This window comes from Pyxicephalus adspersus, chromosome 8 (genome assembly GCF_032062135.1).
Source record: "Pyxicephalus adspersus chromosome 8, UCB_Pads_2.0, whole genome shotgun sequence".
In the NCBI taxonomy this organism is placed as follows: Eukaryota; Metazoa; Chordata; class Amphibia; order Anura; family Pyxicephalidae; genus Pyxicephalus; species Pyxicephalus adspersus.
Genome location: NC_092865.1, coordinates 64,260,808 through 64,287,116, shown reverse-complemented (window position 1 = coordinate 64,287,116; position 26,309 = coordinate 64,260,808). Strand labels below are relative to the sequence as shown.

Below are 26,309 nucleotides of genomic sequence, written 5' to 3'. Positions count from 1 at the left end.
AGGGATGAGTACTTTGGGAAGTAAATGGAATGAGTGTAGGTCAGGGGGGTTCTACTAGACTACAATACCTACCTCTAATTACTGCAAAGGGTATAAAGGGCTTTGTATGCACAAGATAGACAGCTGCAAGAACATTTTCTGCTTTGGGTATCCGCTGATAGTTAAACACATGGGCTGCCTATTACAGTGGTTTTTATTTACAGTATCATTATCCCTCATCAAATGTAAGTAAATCAGGCCCAGTATTAATTAGAACATCATTATTTAGTATTAATTAGTACAGAGTTTCTCGACAGGCATTGCTGATTGCTGGTGATTATGTTCTGAAGGTTACAACAATCACTTGAAACATCAGAGTTATTATGGAAATGACATTTACCATCACCTAGGACTGTGCTGCCTGCAATCACAAATCATTTGCAAGTGGCAAGCACAATATGTAGATCAAATGTTTTACTGTAAAAAAAAAAATCATAGAATAACAATAAATCCTTTGTTTTTTTCATTGTATGTTAAATGTGTATGTTTTTTGACAAAAATGGAGGGTACCCTGTATCGTAAAAACTGGATGTCATAGCAAAAAGCTGGGGTCATTTCTGTATTCACCACCCAAAAATTAGTAAAAAGTGTAAATCTAACTTAACAAAAAAATGTGTTCCCCAGTGTAATAAATGCTGGGGCCACCAGCAGAGCTTAGAAGTATTTCTCTGGCTGCCCATCACTGCCATCTTGTGGTCAGACTGGTATTATACATGTCACACAAATCTTTCTCATCAAATTGCTGAGCAGCAAACAAATCCCCTAATCTCTCCTAGAGCCACAACACACTGCTCTGAATTATTGGTAATTGCATGCAGCTCTCGGTCTGTATTAACCGATTTCACGGCAATCCTCTCAGACAAAGAACAGGACAGAGAATCCCGGAATGATTTTATATGCACGTCTGACTATATATAGCATAAAGCTAAGGTAAGTGTATTATTATTGCATGATATATATGAAGACCATAAGAAATGTATTTCATAGTGAAAGTCAATTGCTACTACTACCACTAATACACAGTATTATTATAGCACCAACATATTACGCAGCGCTTTACAAAGTCCATAGTCATGTCACTAGCTGTCCCTCAAAGCTTACAATCTAATGTCCCTACCAGAGTCATATGTTTTATTACAGTCTAAGGTCAATTTTTTGGGGAAGCCAAATAACCTAACTGCATGTTTTTGGAATGTGGGAAGAAACAGGAGTACTCAGAGGAATCCCACGCAAACCCAGGGATAACCTGAAAACTCCATGCAGATAGTGTCCTGGCCAAGATTCGAACCTGGGACCTAGCGCTACAAAGGCCATAGTGCTAACCTCTGAGCCACCATGCTGCCCACTGACCACGCTGCAGTACTATTTCTAGTTTCTAAGTCATATCTGCATCTGTTGCCTATAGTTTTTCTGCACCTTAACCTAATGCAAGCTTTACATTAGAGCAATACAGGGGGGTTTCGTTCCTGCCTTTCCTAGTTGCTAGTTATCAGGCATTTATGATATTCATCAATGACCTTTCATCAAATAAAAAAAGAATGCATATTAGGATTAGTTAAAAGTTACCAATGTGACTTAAAATTAAAATGTTACAATGTTAATGTGATTCAGTGACTTTCTGCTTTACTTCTGTTCTAGGATGCCATGTGACCGAGTGCTGAGAGTTGCAAAAGAAGTCAATCCTGAAACATAAATCCTTATCAGTAGGGGCAACTTGGCCGTATATTTGTCCCCACCAGATATTGCTTTACACTCCTTCCCCAAAAAGTGTGACATCAAAGCAGCTAGCATCTTCAGTAGAGGAAAGTAATGGCAGGTTCCCTGTTTCTTTTATAGCAGGTCTCCCTGTAGGACCACAACTGCAACAAATAGAATGTCCTGACAAATGTATACTGTCATTACATGTATTGTGTATGTCATGTATTAACAAAGTACATATATTTAGCACATGGATTACATTTTTTTTACTTTTATACTTGTATTAACACATGCAAATCAAGCATACTAGCAAAAGCAACAGGGGTTGGAACAAACTAATATTGCCAGGATTTCTGGTGGTGTTATATTTTGTCTCAGTGGCTGACACTTTTAGTGGGCGCTATGACCTGTGTGTAATTCTGTAGAAAAATACACCTAAATATGGTGTAAAATTTTAAAAGGTATTGATTTCTTGTATACTAATATTACAGTTTTACCATAATGAATTATTAAATCTAGGCTTTGGATGGTGATAGGAAAAGCAGCACAGCTTTGAGCTCGTCAGCCTGCTTTTTTCTCCTGTTACCATGCTTCTTGTTAGCACATGAATGGCTTCTTGTGCTGCTTCTTTTTATCATATTCTGAGTTCTGCTAGTCAGGGCTGCAAGACTAAGTAGAATTTAGGTACTTGCACTGTTTGTATTTAAAAAATACATGTATTGTTTTTTTGTGCATACAGTTACTTTTGTGTCTTATATGTCCAGAGTATTGTTTTAAAATAAAATAGAAAAATAAAACACTTACTCCTCCTGGTGAATTGCAGCCATCTGACCCTGGTGCAGACTCACACGATACAGGGGTCACTATCTGGATCAGGAACACAGACGACAATTTTAGATTACTATAAATCAGTATTGGACAAAGAGAACTTAATAAACCGTACAGTAAGTCGAATTATCTTTCTTCCTGATTGGATTTCCTAGATAAATGTCAGCTTTGAGACATATAGTCAGCTCTTGCAGTAATATTTAGTTATACCTCCAACGTACCATTAAAAAAAACACACATGCTAGTCCTTGCATCCTGGAGCTCTCTTGCAAACAATTTTGAGATATGTCTCAGCTGTCATAAATGCTACCTATAGGTAATCTATCACAGCAACTTTGACTGCCCAGGAATTATCTCTGTTTCACCAGTTGAGCTGCAGGTAACTGGCATAAATACAAAGGGAGCTCCACACCAAGGGAAAAATGTTAAATTGTAGATATTCTTTTTATCATGTATGGGTATTTTACAATTTACCAATTGGCAAGTGGAAATATTGGCATGAGAAGCCACAAAATGTTTGATGGATCAGAAGAAACTTTTACAGTCCATAACAAAGTTGCTGACAAACAATTGTCTTTTGGTTGTGACCATTAATTGTTCCCCTTTTATGCTTCCAGGGTAAAACATTTAGGTACTTGATGGGTTGGTATGGACATGATGGACCACTCCATGAGAAACTTTTGCTTATTCAGATCGATACTTCTGATATCTCTAGAATCATGGAAAAAGGATTTTGAAGGGTTCCACCTAGCCTAACTTTTCCTAAATGAATGGTCTACAAATAAAAATAAATTGTAACTGGCTTCCATAATTATAGCCATGATTTGTAATGCCGTTATATTATTTTGTGATAATTACCGGCGAGTCTGGACAATGGTCTTCTTCACGGGAGAAAGAGCTATTAAACGCTCTAAATGTTTCGCTGTTTTGTTTGTGCTTTTCAATAGTTGCTTGTATGACCTGAAAAAAATGCAAATCATATATTTAAATTATAAATTTTAAAATTTATTTGCATTTATAAAATAACAACTGATGTCCTGGTGATACAATGATTACCAATTACACGAATAATATACACAAATCTAAACCTAATCACTAGAATAACATTTAAATTTTATATTTTACTGTAATTTCAAAAGTTGTTTTCAATCTTTTTACTCATTTTACTTTTTAGTCTACGTTATTTGTCACATGGCAGTGCTGGTGTACATTTAGTACATACACAAGTAAGACTGCTCTCATTGAAATCTTCCCATGAATGAACTGACTGTAGTGAATATGATTGCTCCTGCTAGATGAGGCTGTGATTACCACAGCATGACTACAAATCAAGAGCAGAAATGGATACACATACAGAAAATCATCTGAGCAACTTTGTTGCAATGCAGAATTTGTAGTTCACATGATGGCTGCATGATACCCAAACCCTAAAGCAGCGAAGAAAACCCCAGACCATAACATTTTCCCCTTTTTATGCATCACAGTTGGTATGGTTCCTAAATGGTAACTATGGCTAGACCCAAAGAAATCTATGGTTACTGTGGCCAGGTAACTTTTCCTTTCTTTTGTTGGCTTGGAATGATTGGTCTTGGCCTCTGTGTTAAATAGAAAAATTATAATCGTGCTCCAATGTTTCACTTGGACAGTAAATGCTTTTTATTGAAAAAGGCAACAATGTCCATAAGACGTAATTACTTTTTCAGATGACTGTATGTGTATGATCTACTGTGAAGGGGCATATACTTCTAATAAATCTCCAATGGGAGATCATTTTGGATTATCAGCATGCTTTTCTAATGTATAAGCCCTTGTATCCCAAATAACCAGTGATTACCAGTACATCATAGATGTGAGCACTGCCATTGGATCACGTGGGGGTCAATCAGCAATGCAAGGCAGGCATGGAACCCTGAACCACTATACTGCATGGCAGCCAAGACCTCAATGGTTTCTCTCTTTTCATTCCGTGTCCGGTAAGAGTCTTTATTTCTCAGTGTCACTGTACAGAATAGTCTAGCTATATCTTTTGCTGCTTATATGAATATTGTACTCATATGAATTGTATTGTAGACCAAATTACCAATTTATATAAATAAGGAGTTATTAGGTATAAATCACGTACGTCAATTTTATTGTACAGTAAAATCATATCTAATGGCTTAGTTTTATACAAATTCAAAACCTTTCATGTATTTTGATTTCCTTTCCTTTTTTTATGATACACTGACAAAGTTTTACTCTGGGGTTACTCTGTACACTAACAAAGAATTTTAACTCATTAGTTACTATTGTCTATCATTGCAGTATTCTACAATCACTTAACAGTGGTGTATTTACCTGGATCCATTCTCTTTTCTCCTCTTCGGTTCTACAAAATGAAAAACAAATTTATTTAAAGCAATTTTCTCAAACAAAAGACACTGATCTGTGATGGAACCCTGAATACATTGCTCTGAAATCTTTTTACACCCACTGGCATACAGATGAATAGAGTAGGTCCAAACACACTGGTTACTGTAATGCAGTGAATTCAAAGTTTCACCATTGTGTTGTAGCAAACATACAATTATCACAGCTTTACAACATTTTATGCCAACACACTTCATTATACAAATTCCAAACCACTTTTCAGTGACACTTGGCTGCCTGGCAGGCATATGTAAATATAACAAATCTTCCTTTGTGAACAGAATAGGACAGTTCAGTTTCTGTCATCACAAGCTCTCTGACCTGAGATAAACATCAAATGAGCTGCATGTTATTTATTAGTTATTTATTTCAATCAATTTTTATTACAGTTTCATTGAAAAGGTGTACATAGCAAACTCTTACATACAATATTGCATTATCCAAATCAAGCCTGTAACAATGTTACGCTTATGAATTGTACAAAAAATAAAAAAATAAAGAGTCCTGAGTCCAACGATCGCAAGACAAAAACAGAAATCACACAAGAGCACGCAAAGAGAGTAAGTGCAAGTTATTTTTATGTGATATCCATGCTTTCCATGTTATAATTTATTGCTCTGATTTCACATGCCAATTAGTGGAACCAGCATCTTTTCTGAAGATTGACTGTGGGTAAATAAAGGACAGGTTTACCTAGCTGGAGAGTATTTGTATAATATAAAGCCCAACTAACCTCAAACCCAGAAAATTCAAAATCTAAAAACATTAGGTTTGATTAGAATACATAATCTAAATCTGAATTTTAAAAAATAAAAGCCTTTTCTGTGGCTGTTTTTGGTTTATCATTAATTATTAATGATTATCTATAAAGCCAGGACCTGCCACGCCTTTTAGTTTTTGGTTAATAGTTTTGGGTCCTACATTTGTTCACCACCCACTTCCTATGAGTATAAGCCCTGTCCCTTCCCATGTAGACCAGAGGTCGGCAAACTTTTATGGCCACTAGGCCATTTAAGGGGTGGGCGGGAGCACACTAGGCCGGACTAGTCCAGCCCTAATGGCCCCACCCACGACCAGTGAACGCCCCCCTGAAGTGAAATCCCTCTCCGCCGTATGCATTGCGGAGGAGAGGGATTTCCCTTCAGGGAGCGTCCCATATTTACCGCGCCGGCGGAAGTATCAACACCAGCCACGGTAAATAGGGGAGCCACAGGAAGGAAGCGGCACTGGAGCTCCGGCTCTGGTAGTTCCTAACGCCCCCTGGCCAATCCAGGCGGCAACCTGCGGCTCTGGAGCCACGGGTTGCCGGCTGGCGTTAGGCCAGGTCAGCCAGGGGGCGTTAGGCCAGAAAGAACTACCGGCTAGGCCGTATATGGCCTAAAGTCCGGAGTTTGCTGACCCCCGATGTAGACACATGGCTTCCACTGTAATGAAGGTATGCTAGTGAATGTAACCGGCATTCTTTGTACTATAGGTATCAGATGATCACATGTGATCAACCCTAAAACTAATTGAAATCAGAGGTTTGAGGTAATGAGATGTAATACAGCGTGCAAGCAGACTTGGCCCATGAAACAGATATTCTGTGCTTCTGTACACAGTTTGTATTCATTTAATATCATGATTAGTATTAGAATTGACCTTGTTTAGTTTTGAGTTTAGTTTGGTTTTGAGCTGGAAGAGTTTTGCTTTGTGACATATTTTTATGAGAGGGGTATTGAGTATTTTTTGTAGACAAAACATATATACATTTTGTGTGATTGAACAGATGTCTTTAAAGAAGTAATCAATACAACAAATACCTGGCCTGCAGTTCCAGTGATCGTTTCTTCCCCGCTATTAGAAAAGTATGGGATGAGTTTGGTTTTACAGTTTCCTGAACCTGAAAAGCATTAGGGAAATTTTTATTTATTCTTGTCAATTAAAAGACATTATTACGCTATTGTGCATTCATGTTTAATTTCCTATTCAACACAAAAGTAAAGGCATAAGGTTACTCGTGTATTAATAGGTCACTGATATGAATGGTCATTATTTCTCTACACTGGAGATCACAGTTGCCATTTTTAGAATATGTTTGGAAATTAATATCAGTTCTTGATAGTGACTTGGCTGTGATTGGATCGACTACTTATACCGACAAAAAAAGGACCTCTTCATCTGGTCATCCCCCTTACCTGTAGGGTGGGCACTGGTCAACTTCTAGGGCAGGTGAAGGGAATTCATTTGTTTGTGCTAGAACCACATTTTGGTTTATAAAAATCACAATAATATGGGTGCCCAGTGAGAATCAGATTGGCAGAAGATTCATGAAGCAAGGTTGGCAATGAGATGAAGCAAGACTGAAAATTCCTATTGAATGCTTCCTGAGTATGAGGACCACCATATTGTAATTTAGGCAGGTCAAATTTGGAGATACTGGTTTGAATAAAAGTTATCTGTTCTGTAAATAGGGGAAAGACAAACAGGCGGTGCCCCACTTCATCTTCCCCATTAAGAAAAAAAAACAAGAGCCATTGGTGTCATTGGTTTAGTGATTAAGTTCAGCAGACTATTACCATGTGGAGACAGCTCTACAGATGCAAAATTTTCAGCCATGATGCAAACATTTGTCCAGGTCATCAAAAAAGCAAGAACACAGGCTTAAAAAAACTGTTTCTTTCTGTGGACAGTGCTTAGGGTCCTTTGGATAAAACATTGTTGCTCCTACACATTATACATTATACCATAATCCCATGTTACCCTGTGCCTTTCTAACTCACCTGAATCCCAGCAATGTCAATCTTTTCCCGTACACTGAACTTCTGTCCCATTAACCTGAGCTTTGGAACGCAGTATAGTATCATGCTGTTAAACTGGAATAGAACAAAAAACAGAATCGTGGATTAGTTCATGGTACTACATCTTTCATGTTCTTTTTCTGCAGGTGCTGGGTGGTACAATGTGCTGCCCTTATATTATTCTAGGTAGGAAATCATCTGAACACCAATGAATCTATTTATAAATCTGACATTTAGCAAACGTATGCTGCAGGTGAATCTTCCTGGCCCATGCATTTTAAATGACAGTAATTGATTTACCGCCAGGATGTTTGGTAAAAGTTAAATTCAATGCTTTACAGACAGACAAACAAGTGTCTACTGTAATGGGTTTCACGTCCTGGTGTCTTTGTCTATGCTGGACCCGTGGAGTTTGGGGAATGGGGAGAGGGCACAAATACGGAGCAGTAAGAATGCATAGCATAACCCAGATTAAAAGTGATTAGCCAAACTGTTTGTAAGCAATAAAAACAAAACATAAAAAAGCAGAAGTTATCTTTGAAATAATAGAAAAATGTAATATTATTTTGTACTGTAATATTACGATCATCAGTGAAGCTGGGTGATCCAGCAAACCTGGAATGGATCAGGTCCAGGATTCAAACCATTTGCTGACAAAAAGCAAATGACTTTGAAGTAACCCATTCCAGGTTTGCTGGATTACCCAGCGTCACTGATGAAAGTGTATCCTCTCCAGCCTTGGAGAGCTTTAATAAATCAGGCCCAATAACATAGCTTTGCCAGTTGTAGGGTAAATGTTAGAGAACACAACTGAATGACTAATAGGGCATTTAATTACTGCCATTGAAACACATGGACCTGGAAGTAACCAGGTAAATGATTATATATATATATATATATATATATAAATAAATAGAGAGAGAGAGAGATTTACATTGGTCACATGTCATATGGCTCTTATTATAAATGAGCTGCCCATACGTGCTTACATAATTGCTGAAAATGTGTAAGAACATGATTGGATTATTCAGATAAAGCAGATTGTTTTCACAAGCAAAAGAAATATAAACAAAAGAAATTCTCTAAATTTATGTAGGATTATGGAAAGAAATACTCTGCTTTTTATATTAAATCCTGCCCCCAACATTTGTGCTCAGCACCATCTGTTTAGTTCTCATTACTTCTTTCTGTACCATCTCCTTGTATCTATCTTTCAGATGGTTTCACTGAACTTTCGCAGACATAAAGGCAGCCATTATGCAAGGTAAAGAAAGCTCAAAGCGGCTATAACACAGAATTAGTTTTTCAACCCAATTCTCAAAGCACTAAATTAATTTAAAATCTCAAATGGTTCTTAGTGCTATGACAATGGAAAAGATATCTAGAAAGGAGACAGAAAGATTTGTAAAAGTAATCTTGCTCAAGATACTAAATGCTGTATTCTGAAGAACCGGACCTGCAGTATTTCAAGATTTCAATAACAAGTTACAGCACAACAACCCTCTGCAGCTTGCAGCCTAAAGTTCTTCAGTCCCTAAAGATTCCTAAATGTTCATCACTGACCTATAACTAGCAACATGAAGACGCCGAGGGCCTGCCTACACCCCCAGAGCCGGATCATCCACAAGGCACCCCGAGGCATGAACCCGGAGAGCCTTCAGGCTGTTGCAGCAAACCTGGGAAATAACTCAGTTGGCTAGATCTGTGCACCTTCCTGTCTTTCCCAAAGGAGAATGAATAGGTGCACAGTTGGTATCTCATAGGGAAAATCAATGCCAATATAGACTTTTAAATTTGGGAGACTTCTGTACCTACTGAAATTCATATTCGAGTATTCGAGTCATTTGAAAAGATAAGTGGGGAGCATAGCTTCTTCTATGCCTAGGGCACCATTCTTCCTAATTCATATTAACACATTCTGCGATGTTGGTGGAAAAGCAAGTCAATATACTGAAACGATAATCCTGCCGTGTCTTTTTGAAGAGGAGTACACAGACGGCCACTAGCACTCCGTATTGATTTAGGTTTTTATTAGTTATGTTATGCATATGGAATTAATGTATGGAATGTCAATTAATGTATGCATTTAACAATGCTTTACCTAAAAAACCATTTAGATAATAAAAATACACTTGCAATTGTACTAAAAAAATCATTGTTATTTGTAGATCTCTTCTTCCCGAGGAAGCAGACGTAGATTCTGCAAAATGTGTAGAAGTTTTGGAACACCTCAGTAGGAGACAATTTGTATATTTATGTTTTAATATATGATTGTCAAATAAAGTTTAATGTGATTTTATATTTCATTGCCAATTAATTATAAATGTCTGACCTAGAAAGTCCCTAAAACCTCGGTTTTGCCTACGGGAAGCCTTGTTCTGTGTATTTGGAAAGAAAAGCATGCCTGCTAAGAGAGGATAGGATGAAGGAATTTTTTTTTCTTATCCTATTGACCTAAATGATCATTTAACTCATACAGTGAGGGAATAGTCACACTTTTAATTATTTCCGGAGCTCAGCTTTAAAGCTGCTCCTCACTACTCCGCTTGCTTCCATAAATGAAGGGGTCTTGTGTAAACGCGTCAATCCCAATCAGAGCTTACACAGTGCTGGTGGCTCTCTCCCTGCCCCATATGATGGCATTAATGCTGCTATGTCCAGAAATGGAGGCAGAAAAAGTACAAATGACTGCTTCCTTTAGTGACTAATCTACAAATCAATTTTACAGCAAGTATGTAAAATAGGATAGTCACAATAAAAATAAATTAAGCTTTAAGTACACACTGTAATAGTGATTTAATGTACTGTATGTACTCACCAATAATAGAATACTTTTCATGCACATGTAACCAGCTTGATTCTTTATGGCACACTACATGACCTGATTGAAATTCACATAAAACACAGAAGGAAGCAGAAGTATAAAAAGACATGGTCTCTCTATACAGGTCTTCCATGTTAGCATTCACAGGACTATATATAGAATAGATTGGAACACAACACTGAAATCACTGACAAACAGTATTGCAAACAGTGCAATACTGCACAGCATTTATATTTCATGTGTGAATTCCAGCTGTGCCAGCAGCAGTTTTTTTGTATTTTAAGCTGAATCTGTACAACATACCAGCTGCTCTGGATGTGCAATTAGCCAAAGTGGAATACAGAAATGACTTGCATAGCTCCACATGTACACTAAACTAAAAAATACACCTTTTTATTCTACATCGGTGTTGGATGTGGTACCATGTAAATACCTTTGTATTAAGTCATATTGCACACTGCATTTCTAATGGTAAATATTTGTTTATTTATTGAAGAAATTTAGTAAGAGATCACTGAGGGAGCCCAAGAGATGTAAGAAATTGTCAGGTGGTTTAATTCTCTAGCTAATATGTAAAAGACAGAAAATTTACCATAAAATACTTATATAGTTATGTAAACATTGTTTTAGAGAATATATACCCACTAATAATATAACATTTCAGAATTGCAGTCATCCACACCGCTGTACCCCATTCCTAACCTCATTTCCAACCACTCCCATTCAGCTGTTTGGGAAGCCCTTTGTGCACTCATTTGCACGCGGTTGCATTGTGACACAGTTGTTGCTTGCAGAATGGTTCTTGGAATCCACAAGCCATTTCTGACAGTGTCCTTTCAAGGAAGGACGGCATTTTGCAAGGCCAGCACATGGGGTGCAGTTCGCCACTCCTGGGCATATAGCAGCAGTTTGTTGTGGGCTTGGGAGCCGCTTAACACATAGTTTGCAACCTAAGTGTAAAACAGGCCTTAGTTTGCTCAGCATTGTGTACTATAAACATTGTCTCTTTTTTATAAAATACCATATCTGAGTTCTTGCAGCAATCAACCTACATGCATACACCCTACCAGCAAATCTATTGAATTGTTTAGGGATAGAGTTTCGTAGTGGTGATAACAGTGGACCATGTTGGCTTACTGAGGACAGGCAAGGACAGGCATGGCTGCTTGTGTGACAAGGAAACAATGCACAACAGCATATGGAAGCTAAAGAAAGTCATTTGTCACCTTGCAGAAAAAGAAAGGCAATGTCGCTTCTGCATTCTTACCTGCCTGATCATCATCTTCTCCTATCAAAGTACATTGCCTGTCCTTTCTTCAATAAAGGACCTGCCTGTTACCAATTTTTGGGTTGAACTTGGACAAATCCCTAGAAGTTATAGTGCTAGATAGCTGTAGATTGAAAATGTATTTTTAAAATGACATTAACATGTTAATGATTCTATATATGATTTTAGTGATTTCCTTTAAGTCTAAAAAAAGATTTTTACTAAAGAGCTACTGTACTGACTGTCAAATAAATAGGTAAACTGTTAACAATAGCATTGTATACTTGCCTATGAAAGAGATAATGAAATTAGAGCTTTAAAAAACTAGGCTGTATGAACCTGTAAGTAAGAAGCTCTTCCATGCTCTCAAGAAGAGAGAAAGCTACACTCAAATATGGGTCTTGGAATATTCTGCTCAGGTTCTTGTCCCGACATGTTTCATGTTCAAGAACTTAATTGTAGATTCTATTAAGAATCTGTTTTCAATTCTGTTTTGAGTAAAACATCTTAATGTGAGGAGTTTAAGTTGGATTTGAGGGGAGGAACACATTTTTTATATAAAATCCTTAGGGGATTATGGCATTTTTTTCCCCTTTTGAATCACAAACAGTAATGTTTCCTGTTATAGTGTCCCACCGGTCAGGGACTAGTGACTCTTGTGTGCACAAAAGATAACCTCGCTGGAATTCTAACATATAGGAAATCCTCAAACAAACTGAAACTACACAAGATAGCATGATGTAATAGACATTTCTTAAAACATGGTCTATTTTTTACTACTGCACAGCCAGTTAGGCTCTGATATCATTCTCAAAGATGAGTATTAGCCAGACCAAGGAACCAGTCTAGACTCATTATACCGAGACCTGAGCTGCCCCCTGGAAAATGATGATGAAATATTCTAATTAACACATGTAAACAGGATTCAGGCCCTATTAGACTTGTCTGGATTATTTTTAGCCAGCCTACTCGGTGTGTCTTATACACCAATTCCCTCATCTATCCACCAGGCAGAGGATTTTATCTGTCTCTTTTAGCTACCAAAAATGTGTTCTTAATTAGAGGGAATCTAAAGTCGTTTTAGGGATAAGCTAGTGGGCAATTTTAATCTAATGCTACTGAGAGATTAAAGCTCTAGACTGATTAAGATGGAGCTACATAGAAGATTTTTATTTGCTGAATCATGCTACTAAAACAGCTAGCCATTGATAGCTGGAAATAGCAATGAATAACAAAGCAGATTAAATAAATTTCTCCCAGTGGTGTAGGATACATAGGTAACATTTACAGTAAAATTGAGCAGCACTGCTTGCAATATTTTGTCTGTTTTCACTTAGGTCTAAAATACGCTTACCTAGAGGATAAAGTGGCCATGTATACGTAACATTTCATATATTCCCCTAAAGCCACATGGAGGTCACCTATAATACTACACTGGCCAATCAGAAAACCTAATCAAGAAATCTATTTTGGCAATGATAATAGTTAAAAGAAAAGGATATTCAAAAATCTAATACAAAAAAGTTAAGCTATATAAATATACTAACATATACTAACACATACATATATATATATTAATAAATATATACATATACATACATATAACTAATGTGCAGATGATATATACATACCATCTGCACATAAGTTTCAGATGGTTGATTATCAACGTTTTCCCATTTGCTCAAGATACCTTACCCACTCTCATACTCTGCTTCTCTTTTGTTTGGGTCCAAGCGAACCCCGTGTACTTCATGCTTTGACATGTGAACAATCACCACATATCACCAGTTTTGAAGTGTCATTCAATCATCATCACTTCTAATCACAGTGGCAGTTTCAATACATCCAAACCATTATTAGATTTTATTTATTAGTGTATCCCCAAGTAGAAGTCAGCATCAGGTTTTTCTTTATCCGGTTAAAAGTTTCAGCAATATCACTAAGTTTCCCAGTTGCTTCCCCTGAAGAAGCCCTGTGGGGCAAAACGCGTCAGTTAGGAAATAAGTTGATTGCTGTAAACAAATCTTGTTGTGATATGCTATAACTACTCTATGCTCCCAAGATAAGTGTACCTGTGTTAGCCCAGGGCTAGCATAGGAGATCTTTGTTTAGTTTTTAGAATGTATATTTAAATAATGTTCAGCTTTAAGAAAAAGTCTTGCCCGACAAAAGCCTGTCTTTTCCTCTCTTCTGCCCCTTTGGATTTCTCTCAGGCTGGGCATTTTTTGAGTAAACTCTATCTCTATTATTAAGTCATTCTCTTTGGTGGAACACACTACTCTACTAACCTTCAAGCCATTCCATAGATTTTCAATGAGGTTTTAGTCTGAGCTGTGACTAGAACATGCAAGAACATTCACATTTTTTTCTTCAGCCAATATGTAGTCTTGTTGTGTCCAGTTGGAAGGTGAAACATCTCCCTATGTTCATTTGAATCTTCGAGGTGAGCTTTGACAAAGCTAAATTGGGATTTAATGTGCCCTTGTGTTGCAACCCTTCCATACAAACCACATTTATATTTTTGTTTCTTGGTGACCTCTCTGATGAGTTTCCTCCTTGACCATCCATTAGGTTTGGAAGGATGGCCTGATCCGGGAAGGGTTCTAGTAGTGCCAAACGTTTTCTACTTCCTAATCATAGACTTTACTATGCTCCTAGATATTATTAAAGCCTTTGAAATAAAGTATTCCTGAGTTCTGCTCATCTGCAACTATTCCAGAGATCGTTTGAAACTGCCCACAGGAAAATGTTTGCTTTTGTTGCACTACCAAGTACTGAATGCTCCTACATTAGTTGTTTTTATGTTGAACTAATCAAAATTATAACGGATTACAGAAGCCAGTTACATAGCTTTGTGTGCAATGGAGAAAGTTATTAGTAAACTGGACTGGAGTTTACATGTATTTTTTAGGGGGGCCAGGCGGTGTGTTCCTAATGCATCTCAGTGATTCTGCGTTTTTATTTTTTTTCGGTGTTTTTTTGGTGTTGTATCTTTTATGATGATGTCATATGTTGTGAAGAGTAAAAAAAAAATTTTGTGTGTGTCTTCATTAGACCTTAATTGTTCCTGCTTATCTCATACCTCTCTGCAAAAGTACCCTCCCAACAATAAAAGCATGTGGCCAATTCTGGTAAAAGAAGAAGGAGTACAGAACAATTGCTTGTTTCTAATCACCCAGGCCATATACCTTCATAAGTATCTGCTTGCAATAATAAGGGGGAACCCAAGACGTTTTCCTGTTTATCTAAAGGGAAAGCCTTGCAGAAAAAAAATTTGCTATGAAAAAAAGCACCAGTGGGGTTGATTGCCCAAACAGCTAGCAAGAATTAAAGTACATTATTTTACTGACTTTAATCTCTTTCCTTTCCTTCCCTTAAGCAGCTTCCAATACACTATGCTTACTCCCCGCTATATTAGTGAGGGGTCTGGCTAATCCAAAAGCCCCCTAAGGCCTTCAATTAACCATAAAGCACCATCAATTTTACAAATTGTTTGAACTGGTCAAAATAGAATTGAACTTCATCGTTTGGTTTGACGAATTTCAGCATAATGAATTTTGGCCAATTTGCCCATCATTATTATAGCTTTTTTCTTTTACTTGGTAATAGTGAGTGTCCCTTTAATTTACAGCACAGCTTTAGACATAATCCTCTTAGTATTAGATTTGTAGAATCTAGGTTTTATGATAATACCCTCTTGACCACCCGCAGTATGATCCTGGCTACAACACAGACTGTGAACAGCAATAGTCACACTATAATCATCTCCTCGCTGTGCTTACTGATGACTTCATGTCACTGTAGTAAATACAGGATATTATGCCAAGCTTGATATAAAGATCACACAGTTATTTACCAGGTATAGGTAGCGGTCCTGAGCGGTCCCATTCTTTGCTGAGAGCTTATGTATGTGTCCTTCCTTGATAAGTTCATTGGCGGGATTCACAATGTCCTCTTCCCCACCTAGCCGTTCATACACCTCCAGCAGTTTATGCATCTTTTCCTTTAACAAAACAAACAAAAAAATGTTTGGAGCCATATAAATAATAAAATACAACAAATATGCAAAGTGCTAGAACACAGTTTTGAATGTAAGTGCCCAGTGGGCCATTTCAGAAGCTGCACAGAAGGAGCATAATTTCAAGGAGCTCAAATGGGCAGAACAGAACTTTTTTTTCTATTGGTATACCCAAGGTTTTTACTATATTTTGATTTGGCTTTTAATTTTTTTTGCCTTTTCTAGTCATCCAGTAATTTTAATTCTAATAAAAAACACAAATACAGCTTCAATTATGCTAACCATTTCCAAGCATTTTGCCACTGAACTTTCAGGCTTCTCAGTTATAAGCACTTCAGATTTTAAGTCCCCTCTCATCCAGGTCATTTACATAACACATCGCCCCATTCTTTGTTTTGTGAAATAAAGCATGACCTCAGCGCTGGGGTCAATGACCTGCAGGGGTTTACATCCCAGTGGTCCGGAAGTACAGCGGGAGCTGTGCTAATCCTGGCATGTAAACCAGAAGATTTGCAGAGTGTAGGAGAACGCTTTCATGATGGGAAAGGGAAGACCCTGGTAGGGTTATTGTGTCCAGAGTTGGGCTTGTATGAAAAATGTATGAAAATACAAATGTTTAAATTGTTACAGGAACAAGAACTAAGGGTGATTTCCTCTGGCTCTAGGCAGATGCTACTCTTTTCTAAAACTTTGCAAAATAAATATATATATCATTTTCAAATGTGTCTCTAATCAAATGTTAAAGTCTTAGTAGTGTGAATGATTTGGGGGTTTGATAATCTGATAATCATGGTGTGTTATAATGATTTCTTGAACACATTACAAAGAGATATGCCCCAAGCTCTGAATTGATTTGACAAAATATAAAGTCATTTAGGAGTATGCAAGTAAAATTATTCTTTATCATCATCCTCCCCTTCCAATAACGAGGATCTGGTTAACAGCTGCAGTTCTCACTTCAGAAACAAGGTGATGAATCAATTAAAAAGAATATTCATATGCTGGATATCTCTCTGAACACGATTCTTTCTAAAGTTGGAAAGCAAACAGTGCTTTTCATTTGTTCCAACCCAATTACTGGAACGGCTGCTGTGTTCCAGCTGAGAGTATGACCTCTCCTGTCTACAGAGGAACTTATACAAGAGAGACATTTTCATATAGGCTGTATCATTTCAGAAAATATCAATGGAACGGTGATGTGCCTTGTAAGTGACAGAAAAGGCCATTAGCACATTTTACAAAACCTGTGTCATTACGCCCTGATGGAAGGGATGACCGAGTAATTTCATAACAGAAAAAGGTACAAGGTAATTGGTGACCAATTAAAGTGCCCCTGTCTTCCATATTTAATTGGAAAGGATTTTTTTTTTGGTTCAGCTAACTGTTTCTTCCTCCCAGGTTGAAGAATATGTGATATATAAAGAATATGTGATATATAAAATAAGGTGGAGAAGATACCTATGGAAATATTCATATTCCAAAATGGCAATTAATCTGCTTTTACTGTCCAAGCAAAGAATACCAATTCTGATGTAGTGCCACAACCATAAGGCGCCATCCCACTGATAAACCTTCAAGGTCCAAGTTTGCAAGCACAAAAATTAAACTGTGTTTATATAACTGAACAGTAACCATTTTGTGTGTATAGAACAGATGGCAGTGAATGTATAGAGGAAAAGAGTTTCTAAGCTCATGCAGACGACAGATAGACGCACTGCAACTATGGTTTTAAACCAGGAGTGACCAAGTGTTTCAATTTCTTATCAGTTCACCCTCTAACCTTAGGGGCAAGATGGAAAATGTCTCTGTGTCTTTAGTCAGTTGGTGTATACAATACTTTAGGGTTAGTGGGATAACCTAGCACCTGTGGTCAGTAGTAGGAGGAATAATAACATCCCATCATTGGTAACAGTGCAAGAAATGGTGTCTCAGTACGAAATTATGCCTCATCATTGCTGTTATTGGGAGGAACAGCTGCCCAATGTTGGGGAAAAAGTGGCCAATTCTTGTGTGTCACACATACACAGCTGAATATGCCCTTTGAGGTGCAGTTTGGGAACCACATTAAGTCTAAGCATTGCAGAATAAAATGGCCCATAGATTTTAGTGACCACTACTGGCCATGCATACCAATATATTTCTGTCTAGAGCTGCAGCTCAATTAAAGTGGACCTTTCAGTGAGCAATTACAAAATATATCAGAAATTTAAAAAAAAAGGACAGCTGTAACTTTAGTACAAGTTAACCCCTAAGGCATGACTCCACATTTATGCATGCAGCCAACCTGGTTGAATACAAACCTATGTCCCTGTTCCAGAGTTCCTCATGGCACAGCCCAGCTGCAATCTTTCTTACCTAGCATCCCCAATGGGTCCTCCTAATTCTATGCATGCACACTGTGCCCCCATTCATTCCTATAGGGAACCACATTTATGACAGTCTTCAGCTGACAGTGGAATATAGATTTCATAAGAAATCTTTGGGGCTGTGACTGGTTTACACGGGATATTAGTTACCCAGCAAAGATACTTTTGCATGGCTTTAAAAGGAATGAATGCTGAAACCAGGACAGATGAAAGTATTAGACCAGGCGGGTTACACTCAGGCTGTAAAGGTCAACTTGTGCAGAAGATACAGTTGTTCTGTAAGGCATTCTCTGCAATTTTTCCTAAATATTTGCACATTATTTTTTTTTTTTTTGCGAGTTTTCACTTGGGAACGAAGGCCAAACACCACAAAAATGAAAAAGAATAAAATTGTAAACTCTAAAAATAAAAATAAAGTTTTCATTAAAAAAGTGCAAACAACAACCTCAGCCACGACCTAAATTTCACTATAGTGATCAAGTTTTAAAAAATGTAATTGAATCTTTGATATTGTCATCCCTGGGCTCTATATAATTGACATGGTTAGCAATTGAGGTCAAACATACATATTATTGACAACAACTTCCTCCAAATTTCTAACCCAACCCCCAGATAATTCTGAAAATAGATCTTTGTTATTTAGCTACAGCAGCAGAAAAACCTCTCTGAAAGACAGAGAAGTGCCTAGGCTAAGCTTCCACACAATTTTCATTTCGAGGTCAGACATACGCTAAGTGCAGTGTTTAGAATGTGGATGATCAGATCATGCAAATCCGGCCTCAGGGAGAACAGGAGCGGAGAGAGTACGATAATGAGGAAAATGGATAGCTTGCATGAGTGGGATACGGAAGACCAAGCCGTTTCATTAGTCTTTTATTGCAACGTGTTCCATTTAAGAAAGAAGGAATGTACTAGTTACAGAATCAAAAGCTCTTATTCTGAATATTACTCAATCATAACAGGATGTATAACATTACAGGAATATTATAGAGTCATCCAATGTTATTGAGTTTTTAGGCATTTCACCATTTTTCTTTATATATTTAGGCAATACAAATCTGTTTAACTTGCTGCCATTAGGTAACTGTAGATGCATTGAACAAAATGTCAGTGGTGAACTTTCGAGCAAATCTATGGATTCAGCAACAAAAATATTGAAATTTCACTTTTTCTTTCAAGCCTGTTTAGGCCAAAAAAAGTATTTGTTGAACAAGGAACTTCTTCCCGTTATAACTTATTGCTTTTTTTTAATATACCACTGAAAGTGTTTTGATATATTTGTTTGATCTTGCCAGAAATATAAACTAAACCTTTTACAGCCTTTGCTGTACTGTTATCAGCTTGTGTTGTTCCCAGTTTAATATCAACCCCCCTCTATGTCATGGAGAAGGAGGAAAAGTTCAGCAGTCCCGTCCTAAAATGACAACGCTGTTCCTCTATACAGTACACTGATTCAGCATTGTCACCCTAAAACAGAAGGCGACCTAGTGGCAGGGTCAACAGCTGAAAAGAGGTAAAAAAAAGAAATAAATGTAACCACTGTATTTAAGAACTGATAAACTTCAATATATACCAAGTTTATTGGATTTGGATATGCTTCAGGGGGCATAACAAGTATCATTATTATTATCACACTACTTTTTTAGAAAGGGATTGTTACCCTTCCACAGAAATCTCTTCCAATATACCACAAATGGATCATGATTTCACCTACCATCTTCCGAATAGCTGCATTTGAGTGATTGGCTGCAGTGGAAATAAGCTCAAGGGACTCTGTAACGAGATCCAATTACACATATTAAACATTCATTCAGCGCAGAGATTGCCGATCGTCATACAGCACCGCAAGGTTATGTTAAGGTGACTAATTGTCAGAAGGAAATAAATTCCAGTGTACTCTGTGATTTAAACACAGTCATTATCAAACAAAACCTATCTTGTGGGAGCTAAAGAACTAGAGAGTAATTGTACAAGGAATGGCATGTAACAAGAAATAGATTTGAAATATCATACTCTCTGAATCTTTTCTATCAAGCGAGTCCTCCGGCAGTTTCTTTAAATAATCTTTCAGTAGGAGTTCATAGCGAGGAATCCGCTGGACTGGCTCCAACATATGATGCTGTAATGTAAGATTCCCACAGACCTCATCTTTCTGCAAAGAATGAACAGAAGACAGACTTCAGACACATATCAGGGTATCTCTCCTGTAAAGAAGCACTTATTCCAAACTCAAATACTCAGTGGGCCAAATCAAAAAGATATTTATTCAAGAAATATGTAGAATTGAGGAAGGTCGCTAATGAATGTCAATAGAGGAGGGGGTGCTTGTGGGTCCTGATTGACACGCCATCAGAGCATTTTGGGATTTGTAGTATTAGCGGTGCATGCACCGTCTACCAGCGGCCCAGCTCTAATAAACATTTGGTATGTTCTCGCCAGTCAAATATAATTATAGTACGGGCAAGATTTGGCCGCGGGCCTGAGTTTGTCACCCCTGATCTAAACCTACTGTATCACATACTAACACAGTGCAAATTCCGAACCGCCATTCAATACAAAATATTGTTTAAAGAAAAGTTTTTCTTTCATGACAAATATTTAGGCTGCCATTGGAGAAATCCTTTTAAAAAAGCTAATTTTCTAGCTGTTTCCAGTCTTAATTGTTTCTAGGTCACAAATTTGGAACAAGAATACAGACAAAGTCAGAACTGTTCACTATACTTGGCAGGGAGGGGTATGGCCTATGCTGGGTACAACCAACCAGAGAATTCTTTAGGATTAAATCTTCACCGCATGTAACTACTATGCATATTATTTCTAAATAATAATTTTATCCAATAATAGTATTTGTTTAACCTAAAAACATTCCACCCTGGGTGACAAATGTACTAGGCACTTTCCTGGTTCTGGGTCAATGACTCAACTGGAAGCATTTTGGTTTTGCATAACATTCAGGGAACTGGGATTTGCTAAAGAAGAGTTTAGGAACTGCAGCCCACATATATTTCCAGTCCAGTTTTCTTAACACTAAGACACTTGCAGAAGAATTAACGAAAGGAAGATTTTTGTAACCACGTTTCTTCAGAATTGGCTAACTAAGCAGGCCTGGACAACCAGTAAAAACAGCTTGGATCTGCTGTGTATCTGTATGCTGAGAGGCCCCGGTTAGTTTTGCTTTGCTTTGTTCAGTCATACAAATTTACCATATGTCCTTTGATTAACGGTCTGACAAGCTGGATTTCATATTAATGCATGGATAAAATCAACATTGTAAGCACAAGGTGATGGTCATAAATTGGCCCCTATAGAGGAGTTCCAGTTGTTAGTGAAGAGTGGGCCCGTGTAGAGGGATTGCAGGCATAATAGGACCCCTGATGAGGGACTGCAGATGTCAGCCATGAGTGGGTCTTTCATGTAAAAGGTTGCGGCCATCAGTCACAAGTAGGTCTCTGCAGTTGTCATTCATGTGTAGGCCTCTGCAGAGTTGTTGCAGCAGTCAGTGATGAGGAGCCCTGGAGAGCTTCCTAGACCTCAGTAATTGGGGATCATTACCATCACAATGCGGTACTGCAAACATGTTTATGTGCTGAGTTGTGTTGAATTAAACCCATTTTTAGTCTGTAACTATATCTCCATGCACAAAACAGTTCTGCATGATATTTTTAAAACCATGCATTGGTATCTTGGCATGGTGGTGGCCCTATGGATGTGTGTTGGGGTGCAAACAAAAATAGGAATACACAACATGTATTTAGAATGTAAGCTTTACTGCCATTTATATTGTGTTGTCAATGGGAAGCTAATAGTCACACTGGTGGGCAAGAAGAAAATGAAATGTGCACACCCTCTGATTGGACAACAAAACTGAATAGAAAAGGTCCAAAAGGACTTAAATAGTATTCGTTAAATGTAAAAGCTTTATTGTTCTGGACAGTAAAATTAAGGCTCTGCTTGGATTTTTGATTTCCAGAACAAACAATATTTTACTTTCAATGAATATCATATGAGTAATCCTGGATCTTTGCTACTGGGGTGTGGATGAACTTTATTTCAGCTTGTGGACCTGACAGCCCTCTAATGGATTGGCCCAGCATGGACTACTGATCAGAGAACAATGTTTTTCTGCAGTAATTAAGACAGCTGTCAATTATACAACATTTGGGCATACATTATACTTCTTGCCACTACATAGGGAAATATATATGCGAATTGTTCTTCATCCTATCATATAGTTATTTAAAAACAGCAATATATTTATATAATGAAATCGGCAAAAGCAGATTTACAGAATAATAAAGGCAGATCATAAACTGTTCATTTCTAATTGTAATTAGGACCCAACAATATTTAAACTAGACGGTAATGTCTGTAGTAAACTGGGGAAACATACAATTCCAGTTCTTCAGCCTTCAGCAGGGACATGTAAAACATCTGAATACTTTCCACTTGAATACATCGTGTTAAAAGCGTTTTAAAATAGCAGTGTGTTTGACAAGATGATGGTCCTTTTACATTACAACATGGAAAACACCCCAGTAGAGCTAAGTGCTACATTAACACAAAATAACCATAGAAGATTCTCTAGCAGAGATTTTACATTTTATGCTAACAACGGAATAGTGCAACGGAAAACCTTAACTCTTTAAAACACAATACATGATCTGTCTTTATTGAGAGGGTCACTTACATTTTCTATTATTTGACATGCTACTCTGCAGCAGTTTGTATTTCCGGGCATAATGAGATGATTCTAAAAACCTGCACATCAGAATAAATGCGAGATGACATTTCATTGTGCTATCCTTTATCAGCTGTTGGAAATGTAACTGGTAAATAGCACATATTTATTAGCCCCAAAATAAGGCTGCATTTTACTTTTATTAAATTACTTGGAATGATAATGTTACTTAATCTTTAGTAGCAGTAATCATAGAAATCCCATGTATAGGCAGTATAGTATATAAGTGTGCAGAAAATCAGGTAATTTTAGACATTGAGGGTATGATTTATTAAAGCTCTCCAGGGTGCAGAGCATACACTTTCATCAGTGAAACTGGGTGATCCAGCAAACACGTAATGGATCTGGTCCAGAATTCAAAACATTTGCTAGCAAAAAGAAGAAATCCATTCCAGGTTTGCTAGATCACCCAGTTTCACTGATGAAAGTGTATGCTCTCCATCCTTGGAGAGCTGTAAATAAATCAGGCCCATAGAGATATATATATATATATATATATATATTTTTTAAAGGAGTGTATAGTCATTTTTTTAAAGTTAAAGGCTGTTCTATAGTGCAAAGTATATAGGCAAAGACTGCACCTCTACCATGCCCCCAGCCATAAAGATCACAGCCATAAAGGGTCATAAAGATCACTGCACAAAAGTAAAATTGGTTATACCTAAAATTGCTTTTTCCTATCACTATTTGAAATTAAATTTGACTTTTCAAAATAAGAGATGAAATGGTTTTGAGGTTAGATGAAAGGTTTAGTGCAGCAGAAAGAGAGAAAACTGAGGAACTTTTAGAGGAATAAAGGGACAGAAGGATTTGGTATTGGAAGAGGAACAGTCCCTTTAAATGAGGATTATTTAAAACAGCAGTCCCCAATGTGTGGTCCGCGGCAGGGTAAGAAGGACTCCGCTGGGAGACACACTCCGGCCAAAGCCGCAGACCATGTCTCCCGTATGTCTCTGGACACAACCCACCCATCCATGGCAGAGCGGGCAGGTTCTGGCATCATGACGTCGATCTGAGGGAAGTTTCTTCCCCTTTGAGTGACAATTTAGTGGTCCGCAAAGTCCAAAAGAATGGGGACCACTGATTTAGAAGATATGCAATTGTGTTATTTGTTTTTTAAATATTCCCTCACTGTTCTGTTTTGTCTCATACCCATTAAATAGAAAGAAGGAGGGGGTGGGTTTGCATAAGTTAATAAATAGAGAGGAAGTAAAGATACATTACGCAAACCGAGATACAAAGCAAGACAAATCTATAAGAGGTTCTAACCTATTCATAGTGTATCCAAATTATTATCAAATCTTTGGGGGTATTGTACACTGTCAAATAACTAAACGGGCATACTAAAAAAATAGAACACTACTAAATTTAGGGAATAACCACAGCTGAAGTCTGACACTTTTTGGTTTCTCCTAGAGAGCTCCATGCCCATACAGGACACAGAAGTTGGCGGTAGGAACCACTAAGCACCAAAAGGAACCAAAGAGATCAACATTCCCAAAGGCGTTGCTTTCTTGGTGAACCTTCAGCCAAGAATTTCTTATAAGTGTTTTAGTGACATTGATTTTTATTTTTACATTGACTTCAAGGTAATTTTGTTTATTAATTCATGGAACTGAAATGTATTTACCAGAAATAAACAAAATATGTACTGCTGGAAACTGCATCAAGTCATCTGGTTTACAGGAAAAACTAAATTGTGGATTTTTTGTATAAAAAGATATAAAACTAAAGTTTTTATATTGTAAAAGTAGTAAGAAAAAAAGAAAAGGCAAGTTTTCAGTTAAAGAAGATAAGGAGAAATAAGAGTCTGGTCTGATTTATTAAAGCTCTCCAAGACTGGAGAGGATAGACTTTCACCAGTGAAGCTGGTGATGCACAAACCTGGAATGGATTTATTTAAAGTCATTTGCTTTTGCTAGCAAAGGTTTTGAATTCTGGACCAGATTTTTTCAAGGGTCAACTTTGGTAGTATCGATATGATCAGACTGCAACATATACTATAAGTAACATATGTATGCATATATACTATATACACATGTATATGTACTATGTGAAAATGCAGGTATCTTGTGTGCCCCCAACCAGAAAACAAGGTGAGGCTCCCAGGTAAACCAATTCAGTAATATATCTAACTGCCTGTGCTAGCCAAATGGCATATCCAAGCTCATCAAAGGAATACAGTGAAAAAAAAACAAAATAGAACAAGGTAGAATCCAAAGTCCAAACCAATGTATTGTAAAATCTGCTGCACAACATTACATATAGACAGAATCATGTTGCCCATACATTGCATCCCCAAAATCTGCCCGACTCCTGCAAAGTGTTCTTCGCCCCGCCCCAGCGCTTATTCATTCTAAAATAAATCATTTTAAAGATTCGCATTAAGGACAGATTCCATTTTTTTTTCGTTATATAAATAGGAAACAAACTAAATGATATTGATGCTGAGAGTTTCGGAACCTTTCTTTGTGGGCTCTGAAATTAAACAGTAACTTTTATTACATCTTGACAGTCCGTATGTCTTTGGCCAAGTAGACCTGTTCAGCAGACAAAGTGCTTATTGACCAATTTTCAAGGGCCTGCATCTATTGGTCCTCCCGATGGAACCTACTACTACTACTACTTCTTTGTTGAGGTTTATTTTACCTCTGGAGAACACATTTTTTCCTTTGCAGCCAAGAATGATAAACACACTAACACTCAGGTGGCCACAAATGGCCACAAATACTATGTAAGACCTACGCCTTTCCTGAACTCCTAAAGCAAGAGATCACAGTCAATAAATTGATGGCAGCTATAAACAGAACATTTGTGCTACTAGCAGACAGAGATGTTTGAAGCTGTAAGATGCGGAACAAAGTAAAAGCAGCAACATGTTTATGGATTCATAGACAGAGATCACTTGTGTGGCAATGGATTTAGGAAGTCTTTACCTGAATAGTGTGGATAACCTCTTTGAAGACAGGAGACCTCTGGGTCCAGGTATTCACAATGTCCATAGCTTTATCGAAGTTCTTTACATATTCTCCATACATCTTAAGGAATGGTGCCAGCTTTTGTAAGATATCTCCAATCCGTGGGTTTGTACTCCTAGAAAGTTGTTTTAAAGAGACCCTGTCACCAACCTAAACAAATTGCAGGTAACCGCATGGAAAATGAAATATTTCAAATGCTTACTTGCAGTATTTTTATCTTTATATAAATATATACATATTTTTTTTTTTTTTTGCAACATGTCTTTGAACTTGCTAGAAAACTTGACTATGTCATGAAGAGTCAATTCCCTAGCACAACCCTCTTCTCCTTGCATAACACTAAGCCTTGGAGGGAGAAGGCACT

General features: G+C 37.4%; 1 protein-coding gene across 1 annotated transcript in view; it reads right to left on the bottom strand.

The window, feature by feature from the left end:
• The window catches only part of FGD3 (FYVE, RhoGEF and PH domain containing 3), a gene marked incomplete in the record, with an annotated part of 143,346 nt that overhangs the window by 16,782 nt on the left and 100,255 nt on the right, over positions 1 to 26,309 (bottom strand). Inside the window, 9 exon segments of the mRNA XM_072420961.1 lie at positions 2,542 to 2,604; positions 3,424 to 3,525; positions 4,903 to 4,933; positions 6,777 to 6,856; positions 7,737 to 7,829; positions 15,702 to 15,848; positions 19,944 to 20,002; positions 20,243 to 20,381; positions 25,904 to 26,060. Of these exon segments, the coding sequence (XP_072277062.1) occupies positions 2,542 to 2,604; positions 3,424 to 3,525; positions 4,903 to 4,933; positions 6,777 to 6,856; positions 7,737 to 7,829; positions 15,702 to 15,848; positions 19,944 to 20,002; positions 20,243 to 20,381; positions 25,904 to 26,060 (871 nt within the window).